Genomic DNA, 12,991 nt, shown 5'->3' with positions numbered 1-12,991 from the left:
CACTTTAAGAAATAAGAACCAGGGGTAACCATCTTGAGCCCTGGTTAAGACCCTCGTATTCCACATCTGCAAGCTTGTGTTCAAGTCCTGGCTCTGCTTCCAACAACAGCTTCCAGGGCACGTGCATCCTGGGAGGCAGTGGTGACGGCTCAAGTCCTTGGGTCCCTGCCACTCACACGGAAGACTGAGATCTGAGCTCCTGACTTCAGCCGGACCTAGTCCTGTCTGTGCATTTTGCAGAGGGAATCGGTAGATGGAAGACCTCTGTGGCTTTCAAATAGTAAAGAATGAACTAATTTTCCAGCTTTCCTAGAAGGGAGGGCAGTGAAAGAGAGTCAAAGAAGAGTGTGATAGAGCTGGTACTGCAGTGAGCAAGTTAAACTGCTGCCTGCTCTGCTGGCATCCCATATGAGCACCAGTTTCTGCTTCAGATCCACCTCCCTGCTGGTGCACCTCAGAAAGCAGCAGAATATGGCTGGGCCAAAGTTTTGGGCCCCTGCATGCAGAAGACCCAGATGAAGCTCACGGCTCCTGACTTTGGACTGACCCAACCCTGGTCATTTGGGGAATGAACCAGAGATTGGAAGATCTCCCTCTCTTTGCAACTCTACCTTTCAAGTAAGAGAAGTCTTGAAAAACAAAAAACAAAAAACAAATAAACAAATTAAAGAAAACCTGTAAAATAATAAGCACATGTTGTTTGTGGTGAATTTTGGAGTGAAGCAGTACACAGTCAAATGCAAAGAATGATTAATGAATTAAAAAGTGCCAACATAATTCAGTCAGTGAGAATATCTTAACACTTTATTTGACAAAGAGTACCAGACAGAGAGACCGATCTCTCATCTGCTGGTTTACTCCTCAAATGAGAACAACAGCTGGAGCTGGGCCAGGCTGAAATCAAGAGCTGGAAACTCAATTCTTGAGTCTCCTGGTGGATGACACGGACCCAGACACCTGAATCTTCACCTGCTGCCCTGGAGGAAGTTGGAGTCAGGAGCTCAAGCCAAGCAGAAGTCCAGTAACTCCGACGTGGGACGTGGGGTGTCAGTCACCAGGTGAAACCTCTGATTCCTGAGAGCATTCCAAGATTTGCATTCCTAAGAGCTCCTCACTCAGCGATCAAGTTCATTTTCAGGATCGATGATACACTGACTCAAATAGCAAGAACACAAGGAGCAAAGGACGCTGTCCGGTGGTGGTGGAGCTCATGAAACAGTGGGGGAGGCCCGGCCCCATCACCCCCCACTGGACAATGTGCTCTGCCTCTGAGGCTTTGGCTTCTCCCGGCCCCAGGCGAGGAAGGGCGGCAGCCACCTGAGGATGGAGTCCCTAATCCCTGGGCTGGACAGGTCCCCAGGTCCAACAGGGGTCCCCTGGGAAGACACATGCAATTAGGTTCCCTGGATTCACTTGACGCTGCCCATACCTGCTGGTAAGGCTGGGCATCAGGAAATTCACCACTGGCAGAGAACACAGGCGTCATAAAAGGCAGTCTTGGGCCCGGCGGCGTGGCCTAGCGGCTAAAGTCCTCACCTTGAACGCACCGGGATCCCATATGGGCGCTGGTTCTAATCCCGGCAGCTCCACTTCCCATCCAGCTCCCTGCTTGTGGCCTGGGAAAGCAGTTGAGGACGGCCCAATGCATTGGGACACTGCACCCGCGTGGGAGACCCGGAAGAGGTTCCAGGTTCCCGGCATCGGATCGGCGCAGCATCGGCCCGTTGCGGCTCACTTGGGGAGTGAATCATCGGACGGAAGATCTTCCTCTCTGTCTCTCCTCCTCTGTGTATATCTGGCTGTAATAAAATGAATAAATCTTTAAAAAAAAAAAAAAGGCAGTCTTGCCAGGCACATGAAAATAGTCACCAGTAACTACCAAAGTTCTGAACCAACGCAGCAGTCCTAAAAATGAACCAAGGACATAAAAATACTCTGCACATACATTTACAGATTTTAAAACCACACTCTCCATTTGGAAGGCTTTTGAATAATTCTGATATCTTTGTTCCAAAGACCACACGAGACAGGTGGGAAACGGCCTGACTTACCCGGTAGCTTTTCAGGCGGATGAAGTCAACTTTCATAGAGACACAGCGATCTGAATTCCGGCTAATGTTCTTCAACTGATCTACCAGGTCAGCACAAAACTTGTAGCCTCCTTTGAGCACACACAGGACCATGAGGTCACAGTAGCCTATGTCCTTCATGATGTCCTTAGCCAGCCTCTCTATTCTGGAAGAAGCCAGGATGAGAGACATATAAGCGCACAATAATATTCTGAACAGCTGTGTGCCTTTAATAAAAATGCATGGTGTCTGTTATACCCTGGATTACTTAGGGAAAGGTGCAGAAGTATCTGGGTAACAGAAACCTAGAGAGGAAAGCACGGTTAGGGGCTGGCACCATGGCATGGTACGTGAAGCCTCTGCCTGTGACACCAGCATCCTGTATGGATGCTGGTTCAAGTCCCGGTTGCTCCACTTCCAGTCCTGCTCCCTGCTTATGGCCTGGGGAAGCCACAGGAAAGCCAAGGCCCACATGTCTGGGTTCCTGCACCCATGCGGGAGAGCCAGAGGGAGCTCCTGGCACCTGGCTTTGGAACAGCTTAGCTACCCTGGCAGCCATGTGAGGAGTGAGCCAGCAGATGGAGCATCTCTCCGTCTTGCTCTCTGTAGCCACGCCTTTCAAATAAAATAAATCTAAAAAAGTACAGTTAAGGCTGGGTGTGGACAGAATGTCTGGAATGTACTTCTGATAGCTATGTAAGCTGCACTATATCCTTGCTCCCCTGTGTCACAGGAATCGTTTGGGTGTGACAGGTCAAGGTCAAACCAGCTGCTATCCCACACCTGAGGCCAACATCCACCTTCCTATGACCTTCCTGGGCATGGGAGGTGGTGTCAAAGTATGCCACGCACCTCACTTGACTGAGGGAAAAGCTAGGGTCCATTCATGGGCAGGACACAGGTTTTTCAGGGGACACAGGTGCAATGAGGCCCCTGGAGCTCTGTGAGGCATGGCAGTCTCATGTGGAACGGCCCCTCTATTCTTCTGCTATATAATCCTCTTGTCCTTAGAGCAGTGAATGTGAACAGCTCAAAGAAAAGCAAGACCTAGCACACATCTTTAAAAAAATCCACACTAGCACTTAACACAGAATTAGGTTATCTATCTACTCGACATACATGATAGTATAGTTCATATATGCTCATATATATATATATACTCAATATGGATGCATACACACATATAGATAAATATAGAATGGTATGTCGTCATGCACTGTTTCTCAAAATATGCACATCAAGAAGTATGTGAGACACGACCATGGTCCCACCAGGAGGGCTCTCACTGGACAAACAGAATGTTTGCAAGTCACACAGAGAAGCCACAAGGCTCTAGCACTGCTGATGGGAATGGAAAATGGCGCAGCCACTTTGGAAACTAAACTTCCTTAATCTTAACAGAAAATTTGGAATTCCTCCCTGAGCAATCATTCTGGAGGAATGAGAAGATCCTGTAGAGACCTGCATGTCTGTGTTTGTAGAAGCGTGATTCACAATAGCCAAGGTTTAGAAGCCCAAATGTCCACTAGTAAGTCAATCAATTAGATAGCGCATGACTTCACTTCTATGACATGTCCACAAAGGACCCACGGATAAAGCAAGCAAACTAGCAGCCGCCAGACCCTGAGGGTGAGCAGCAACTGTGAGGGATGATGGAAAAGCTGCTCAGAGGGTTTCCCCCATCACAAACATTTAACAAAAAAGCCTTGTAGTGTTTGCTCACGAGGGGTGGATTTCGTAGTATGGAAATTCCATCTCAACACATTTATCTGAGGGGTGGGAAGAGGAGGCATTCTTGAGCCACACCCCACACCACTGTTCAGGATTTCTACACAAGAAAGCTGGCAAACAGGCATTTTCTGAAAGCTCCCTCCAGTCCAGGAAAAGGGCTTATGGTCACTTTATCAGACTCAATCATATTCTAGATAAAACCCAATGAAGGGGTCTGGTGCAGTGGCCTAGCCACTAAAGTCCTCGCCTTGATCGTGCCAGGATCCCATACGGACCCCAGTTTGTGTGCCAGAGGCCCCACTTCCCATCTGGCTCCCTGCTTATGGCCAAGGCCTTGGGATCCTGCCCCTGCGTGGGAGACCTGGAAGAAGCCCCTGGCTCCTGGCTTTGGTTCAGCTCAGCATCGGCCATTGCACTCACTTGGGGAGCAAATCATTGGACAGAAGATCTTCCTCTCTGTCATTCCTCTCTGTATACCTGACTTTGCAATACAAATATAATAAATCTTAAAAAAAATGAAGTCAGAAAACACAGGTTTGTTTAACAACAACAATAACAAAAAGAGCAGGGATTTGTTTACATGAGGGCTCCCCAAACCTGTGTTAGGGGAACTCTGGAGAGCGATGGGGAAGTGAACTGCATGCAAAGCCCCCTTCCACACACACACTAAGATAACTGGTTTAACTGCTGAGGTCAGGCAGGTGGCTTTCCTATCTTGTTTGTCTGTCAAAGTTCCTGCAACTTTGATATACCGAGTGTTTGTTTTGACAACTGGGAAAGTCGGTGATGTGGGAAAAGTTAAATTTCCCAAGTTTCTTTGATGGAGAAGTTTTTCTACCCTCTTAGGATCAGATTTGCATTAGCATTCTATGGAAACCATCTTAGCTCATAAACAAGCCCAAATCGGAACTTGGTTTAGCAATATACCATAAACTGAGAGAGTCAGCGACATACTTATGAAAGTCCTGTCCAGTGAAAAATCTCAGAGTCTGGGTGAATGACACTCCTCTAGGCTTCCTGATGGGCAGATGGAATGTTGGCAACACAAGCAGTCTTCAAAAAGTTCCAGAAAAACGTAATGCAAGGTGGGCATTGGGTGCAGTGGTTAAGACACCATCTGCACTATGTGCATCCTGTAGAGTGTGCCTGGGTTCGAGTCCCAGCTCCACCCCTAAGCCAGCTTCCTGCCAATGGGCACCTGAGCGGCAGCACTGGTAGCTCAAGGACTCAGGCACTTTCCACCCACATGAGAGACCAAGACAGAGTCCCCACCCTGGCTTGCATCTATCCAAGCCCTGGCTGTGGCAGGCATTCGGGCCTTTGTCTCTCCTCTGTCTTGGGAATAAAACAAACTGTGCAAGGGTTTCGAGTTTCTTTTGAATCAAAATACATGGGCCTTTTAACTCCATTTTTCCATGAACTTTTAAGTTCCCTTCTCCACCATTGAGCATTTCTGAACTTTTCTTTGGCTTTGAGGACCTATTTCATAAAGTTAGAACTCCATCCTGAAAATGTTTTACTGTAACAGACTAAAAAAAAAAAATGGAGGAGCTGCAGTGCAAGCCACGGGTTGGAGTGAGATATCTGCTGTTGACTTAAACTGCTGCCCACTGCCATCCTTATTCCAGATTCTGGTCCTCTGAAGAATCAGTGCTGAGATTCGTAAAAACCATAGAAAACCTTAGGTTGTTCCCCACAGAAATGTGTGGGCCTCTATCTTTAACTTTCGCGCCAGAAACCCAAGGCCAGTGGAAAGGGAGACAGGCACTTGGCATTGACACAGGAGCATTAGTGATCTCACCTGGAAGTCACCACAATGCTGTGGGCTAAACAGGAGGAGCAACATTGGGAAGTGACTGAGGGTCACCACCCAGGAGACAGAAAACCCTGGTTTTGGCACGGGCCAATGGCAAGAAAGCAGCCAGGGGGAACGGATATAGACACACCAGGAAAACAAGAAACCGTGTTTTTGAGCTAGCTCTCAGCACATAGGTTGAGGTGGCAAATGCTGCTACTTCGCATCACTAGCATTGGTTTAAGAAATGTCGTTGGGAAAAAAAAATGTCATTGGAAACACAGAACCAGTCCACCTGGGAGACATGACTTGGTACAAAAGAATCCAAAGTTGCAGGAAAATCCAGAGGCATTCTAGCAAGTCAAGATGGCCTCAGTTTTCTCCAGTTGGCTCAGGAGCCTGTGGAAAGCATGAGACTGAGGGCCTTGAACACAAAGCTTTCCCGGTCTGATCAATATCTCTGTTTATCTGCAGGCTGTGCCCGAGAACGGCTAGGCCCAGATATTCTTCCTACATTCCCCCTGGATGGACATCCAGGTGAACCACCTGGCCAATACATACAGCCCCAATCAGGCTCTCCAATACAATCTCTCTCTGCCACAATACAATGGGGCAGCCCGGCCCACCTACCAGGACCCTACAGGTGCGTACACTCACCTGTCCATGATGATGCCGTGTGGGATAAGCACATACTCCAGGTCACTGTAATAGTGCTGCGGGTATGTGAACAAGTTCAAGTCATAGCCCGGCCAGTCATCCTTGATCTGTGTGAAAAACAAAGGAATTCCATAATGCTGTTTTGAGTTGGAAATGCACCTTGAGACATAAACACATGACACAATGGCTACATGGTTTGGGACACAGAAAACTGAACACGGGGGAACAGGTCTGGCAATCCCATAGCTGCAGCAGGAAATTGCATTCTCTCGTCCTGGAAAGCAGTCCCTGGGGCCAGATGGCTTGTTGGCAACAACCTCATACAATGATCTGATAAAGGATTTGTGACTCAAGGGACGAGAATATTCCACTCCTAAGACCTGACAGTGGACAGAGAGAACAGAAAATCAAAAACTGATATTCCTCTCGGCAGGACTGTTTGTATCAGTAATTGTATGATTTATACACAAACTACGAAACTGTCCCAAGTATACCAGCATAAAGAACTGTAACTGTGTCACATGTAGCATCTCAACAAGACACATTAATATACACGTATTATATATGCTGTTACATTTCTGCTCCCTGTAAATGCCTCATCTGTTTGGGAAAGATCACTAAGTGAAAGTGCAGTATTAGGGCCAGAACAGTGGCATACCAAGCAGCAGCAGCACACCATATAGGCACTGGTTCATGTCCTGGCTGCTCCACTCACAATCCAGCTCCTTGATAAAATGCCTAAGTAAGCATCAAAAGATGGTTCAAGTGCTTGGACAACTGCACCATACACTCTTGGCTTCCGACTGGCTCAGCTCTGGCTTTTGTAGTCTTTTGGGGAGTGAATCAGTGGGTGGAACATGTAATCTGCCTTTCAAATAAATATATCTTAAAAAGAGAGAGAGACTAAAACAAAACTCATCGTCAAGGGTAGACACTAGGCTAGGTGGTTAAGCTGCCAGTTGGCACAACCACATCCCACATGAAAATGCCTAGGCCCTGCCCCCAGCTCTGCTACCAATTCCAGTTCCCTGCTAATGCACACTCTAGGAGATTTCAGCCATGGTTCCAGTCCTTGAGTGCCTGTCACCCATGGGGGAGACCTGGGTGGAGTTCCTCGTTCCTGGCTAATGGGGAGTGAACCAAAAACAGGGAGCTTCTGGGTCTCCCATGCGTGTGCAGGTTCCCAGGACACTGGGCCAGACTCTGCTGCTTAATGCCACAAGCCGGGAGTTCGATGAGCAGTAGGGCAGCTGAGACAGGAACTGACACCATATTAGGGTGTTGGCACTTACAGGTAGAGGATTAGCCAATTGAACCATCCACCGACCCCTAGAAACATTTCCTTTTTTTTTAGCCAGACCTTCTTAGCCCCTTCCCTCCCAGCCTAGGTCCCAAGCCACCCCTGCTCCCTGGACTACTGCAGGAGCTGCTATACTTGTTTCCTGGTTTCCATTCTCACAGCCCTCCCATGTGGTACCTGGAACACTCCTTTCAACACATTGTATTGTATTTACACAGCCTTCAACTTTGAGACCCTCACTGTGCCCTCTGGGTGAACTCTGGGGTCCTTACCATGCCCTCCATGGGGGTCCATCTCTCTGTTGCCTCAGTCTGCTCTAGCACCATCCTCCTTGCTCATCCACAGACCTTTTTTTTTTTTTTTGTCCTACAACCCTCTTGCCCAGCTATTCCCTACAGCTTGCTCACCTCTCTCCAGACTTCATTCCATGTCATCTGTCACCTGTACTGTGGGGAGCGGCCGACCCCACATGGATGAGGGGCTTCAAGATGGCGGCTGGCCGAGTGCCAGGAGGCGGGACTTGTCCCCGCCAGTGGGCAGGCAGGAAGTCACAAGGATAGGCTAATTCTCCCTGGCTGAGATTGCTGGCCTATCAGATAGCATCCCGTGGACCACGGGCAGAAATGATTGGTGGAAGAACTGTATATACACGCAGCTCGCTTTCGGCAATAAACGCCTTGTTTGGTTCGTCTGCCTTTTTTGGTTCGCCCTCTCTTTTTGGTTTTGTCTCTCTCCTTTTTGGTTCGTGACATTCTGGTGGCCCTGACGGGGGGAATACAGAAACGGGAAGAATTGGGAAGAAGGGTGGTGGAAAACGGGAGGAAGGGTGGCGAAGAAGCGGGTAGGAAAGCTTAGACAGACGGGGACAGGAGCAGCAGAGAAAAGGTTTTAAAACGCAGCTGCTTTTGCCAGTTTTTCCCGGACCTCCAAGAATATGACTCGGCGTTTTTAGTGTCGCCACGGCCAGAGCGGCAGTGACATGTACAGAGACCTTTCCTGGTAACACAAAGTTCTCGTTTCCTTCCACACTCATTTCTGTATCCCTGTAGCTAGCTAGACTGTCCTTCACACCTGTGTTCCCACTGCTTTTGTGTGTGTGTGTGCACATGCATGTGCATGCTTGCCCTGCGTCATCTCTTCCCACTGAGGCCTTCTTGCAGACACCTATCTTATTCATTGTGGAAGGCCCAGTGCCTAGAAATCTGAAGTGCTCAAAACCTTTCCAGGAACGAATGGCATGGCCCCACCCTCAAGCTACCGGTCTATATATACCCAAGCTTTGGCCTCAAGCCTCAGGTTATCTCCTTGTGATAAAGCACATCACTGACCAAGGCTCTGGACACACCTACCTCCCATTCCAGGATGCAGGCTGATGGCCAGAGGGGGAAGGAAGGTCACCTGCATTCTGGGAAAGGAACACACTACCACCTCAGCTGAGTGGGTGGGTGGGTGGGAGAGTTAGCACATGACTGCTCTGCCTCTTGCCCTTACAATTCCTGGAGCCTGCTAGATTCTACAGTATCACACTGCTTGGCTGGTTGGTCCAAGCCTTACGGATTCTGTGTGTAAAAGGTCCCAACAGCAGGTCACAGCAAAGAAAGTCCAAGAACCCTGGCCAGCAATTGGGCTACAGGGAACTCATACAGGTGTATAACACTCCCTAGCTCCTCTTACAGACCATACACACTTTCACTCTCTTCCCAGACCCCTTGCACCCAAGGGTCCCTTACCAGTGCTCGTCCAAACGCCTTCTTCTCATTACATGAGTCCCCACTGTCCCCTACTCAGGCTGGATCTCAGTGACTAGCCCATCCCCAATTCAACAGTTGGGCTCTAATGCTCCTCTCCTCTTTCTAAGAATCAGACCCAAGCAAGCCTGTGGACTAGGAACTGAGAGAGAGAAAACCAGACACATAGGGCACCCAATATGTGGGTACACAGAAAATAATACATGGTGCCCTTCAAGAAAAAAGACAAGATTGCCAAAAAACGAGTGCCTGCAGGGTAAAGAGAGGGGAAGATGATGAGAAATAAAAGCAGCCTGCACGGGAAAGCTCTAATAGACACACACAGGTCAGGTCCCAGGGTCAATGTCCACAGCATAGACTCAGAAGGGCGACACACCTGAACCAAGTTGCCATCTGGGGGAATTTGGCAATGAACTTCTCCAAGTATGAGTGCCTTCCTCTACAAAAAGCAGTCACATGGCTATGGTGGAGATGGACTCCAATGGATACAAGCTATCAGGTGCACATCTGTGTCTGGCCTACACTAATTATGCAATGAATGAATGTTCACACTTGGGCAGATGAAAGCATACATCACTGAAAGACAAATTACATGTTTCACTTCATTTAAGGAAGTGTGTCAAACTGACCAACAGTCTCATTAGCCTAATTAAAGCCATACATTTTAAACAGGAAGCAATGTAGTGCTTTGAGACCATTCTGTAATTCAAATTGGCAATTATTTCCAATCCCATTAAAAAAAAACCACAACAGCAAAAACTGTGTAGTTATTATTGCAAGATGAAGGATGCCATCTCTGGCTGAAGTTGTTATCATCCTTACCAGTGTGAGCAAATTGTGTTGTGAATAAAGCTGAACCTACGGCAACAAAACTGGCCACCAACTGTAGATAATTATGGTATTCACTTGCTTTTAAAAAAAAAAATCAAAACAAGACCTCCTAAAATAGCTTCAGTTTCCTGGAGAATCAGTTCTAAGTTTACTCCACACAATACTTTCTCTGTTCAAAGCAGCAAAGCATCGCCAAGCTGGGCGAGCGACAAACACATCCAACCAAAGCATTTTATACAACATCAGAATCCAGAACTCAGTCTCACATTTCAAGATACACTGACAGCCTCCTTTCTGAATCATTTTTCCCCACTGAGAATAGCTGTTGCACTGTTGCTTTTTTTTTCCCCCCAGGATCTTTCCCAGTTGGAAACACGGAGCAGCCAACTTATCCATGCACCCATACCCCGGTGAGCTCCAGCAGGCAGGGGCTGCTGTGGGTCAAGTCAGCACCTACCGTTACAGCAAAGGGAGCTTCAGTCCTTGGATCTCCTTTCAGGAATTCCAGAAGAGAAGCTCAACAGCCTACTTCGAGAGCCACAAAGCATCGTGGGCAGCAGCCTCAGAAACACAACTTTAAGAACAGGGTCCGAGCGGTTTGCTGAGAGAAGACCCCCAAAGGAACAAGAGGGGCTCCATAGACCAATAACACCTTCTATCTCACATGTCTTCCTCTGCTGGAGTGCGTTCAACACCCGCCAGGTAACACTTGTGACAGCCAGGTAAAACTGTGCTTAGGTGGACTCCGTCTCACCTGCCACACAGCCACCTTGTTCTGGAGGATGAGGATAGAAGCAGGGAGCAGGGAGAGTCAGCTCAAACAGAAACACAACCATCTTTGCGGATGCTTCTTGTTCCCATCAAGCTTGTTCATGTGGAGACCATGCAAGCCCTCCTACAATGCTTCGGTAGGCATCAAGCCAGCCGACCAACCAACCATACCCAAATCACCTGACATTTCCAAAAAGCCGAGTGGACACAGTTCTTAACTTCTCGCCCCTAAGAAGTGACAGAAAGGTTCCAGTCAAGATTTCCGGTGAGCTCAATGGCCCCAGATCAAGTGAAGACTGGCCCTCTTCTCTGTGGCCGAACCACATCTCCCATAGCCCAGTGGGGCAAGGGTCTAAAACCAATTGTTGCCAATAAGTACTAATGTCCATCTCCTCGATACACATGAGAGCCACCTGGAGGCAGAAGTCCTCCTAAGTTTCTCACTTGTCCCTTCTGCACAAAATACACTTCTTTGGCTTAGCTTCCCCAGCCATCTGCCTTTCCAAGACTCCCAACTCAGAAAATTCTTCCTCATCTCATTTCTGGATGATACACGATCCCTATCAGTACCATACCAGAACCTAGATGGATTCTTCCAATCACTCCTGCACCTGCCTTACCTCAAACACACACAGATACAAGCTCCTATTAGCCTGCTCATTTCCCTGAATGCCCACAAAGGCCTCTAATGGCAAGAAAACCAAGAACCAGCTGGTCCACCACGTGAATGGGAGGGGACTCAACCAACAGCCTCCCTCACCTGCTGCTTCCCAGGGGGGAGGCTGGAAATCAGGGGCTGGAGACTACAATGGAATCCACAAACTCCAAAATGGGAGTGTAGGTATCTTAACTGCCATGTCAAATGTCCTCATCAGCAACCAAGTCCCATCTCCATCTCTAAAATTTCATCCTGGAACCTCAGCTTTCTGGCAGCACAAGGGCAAGCTGGTTCAAATCCTGTTTCTACCTTGCGCCCGTGCTGCGGCCTGGATGAGGAGTCAGCCTCGGTTTACACCTCTGAAAAAATGGGAGGCCCACCTGCAGCGATGGGAGGACTCAGGGATGAACCCAGTTAAAGGCCCAGGGCCAATGGCCAACACACGCATGCTAATTGCCCCCTTTTCCCTCCGGCACTCAAACTTACCACTCACCCAAGCAATGCTCCCACTCCAGTTTTCCTCTCTCTCCCTCCCTGCCCTAGGCGCCAGGACCTTCCTCTCCACCAGAGTTTGGATGGGGCCGGGGACTGAGCGGGCCAAGCTAGGGAATAGCAGCACCCAGAGCATGGGGACAAAGTGCGCAGGGGAACTCCGAGCCCAAGACTCGTGTTGGCGCCCCCGCTGTGGAACGGTGGACTGGGTCCCGCAAGCCGCCCCCGCCACCCCGAGCCGGGCGGTGACAGCCCGGGTTGGGGGCCGGGTCCGAGGCCTCTCGGCTGCGTGACAAAACAAAGATGAGGTCCTGCTCCTACATTCACAACCCCGCCCCTCTTCCTCCTTCTTTTCCTCCTCTCGCCACGAAGAGTACCCAAGGGGGCGCGCACGGCCGGGAGCGACGGGGCCGGGGGATGGGGAAAGGATTCAGCATTTACCACGACGCCGCGCCCGCGGTCTGGCGCCTCCTCGCTCTTCCCGGCCATGTTTCCTCCTGGGGCAAAGCGGGAAAACAAGGGTCCGGGGCTGGGGGCAGGGGGCGGGGATAGAGCTGCCGCCCCGCCCCGGGCCAGCCAGCTGGAAAGCCGGAACCTGGCGCCGCTCTGGGACCTCGGCCGCTGTGTGCCTCCCTCCCCGGTCCCCTGCAGGCTACAACTCGGTGCTCCGCAGAAGGGCTTGTCCCCAGCCCTGCGCAAGCAGAGCTCTAGCATTGGCAGTGCGCGCGGGGTGGTGCGCTCCCAGGCACGCAGGTTCAAATCCGACAGATCCACGTTCGGGGACGCGTTCGCCTCGTCACGGGTGGTCAGGCACTCTCCACTCTGGAATTGGGTAATCCCTGTTTGGGGCACTTGCCCAGTCTCCCCTCCTCCGGGGCGCACAGTAGGGAGGGGGTAAAAAGCTAGTTCTGCTTGGTTTGGGAGTAAATATGTATCAGT

General features: G+C 49.6%; 1 protein-coding gene across 1 annotated transcript in view; it reads right to left on the bottom strand.

Moving 5' to 3' along the window:
• PRTFDC1 (phosphoribosyl transferase domain containing 1) overlaps positions 1-12,696 on the bottom strand; it is a 64,509-nt gene extending 51,813 nt beyond the window's left edge. Inside the window, exons 1-3 of the mRNA XM_004588433.2 lie at positions 12,494-12,696; positions 6,253-6,359; positions 2,052-2,235 (exon numbers count right to left, since the gene is read on the bottom strand). Coding sequence (XP_004588490.2) covers positions 2,052-2,235; positions 6,253-6,359; positions 12,494-12,541 — 339 coding nt within the window. The 5' untranslated portion in view covers positions 12,542-12,696. The remainder of the gene's footprint in view (positions 1-2,051; positions 2,236-6,252; positions 6,360-12,493) is intronic.
• Positions 12,697-12,991: the final 295 nt, after the last annotated feature.

This window comes from Ochotona princeps, chromosome 10 (genome assembly GCF_030435755.1).
Source record: "Ochotona princeps isolate mOchPri1 chromosome 10, mOchPri1.hap1, whole genome shotgun sequence".
Lineage (NCBI taxonomy): Eukaryota > Metazoa > Chordata > Mammalia > Lagomorpha > Ochotonidae > Ochotona > Ochotona princeps.
The sequence above is the reverse complement of the archived record's forward strand: the minus strand, read 5'-3'. Positions and strand labels throughout refer to the sequence as shown.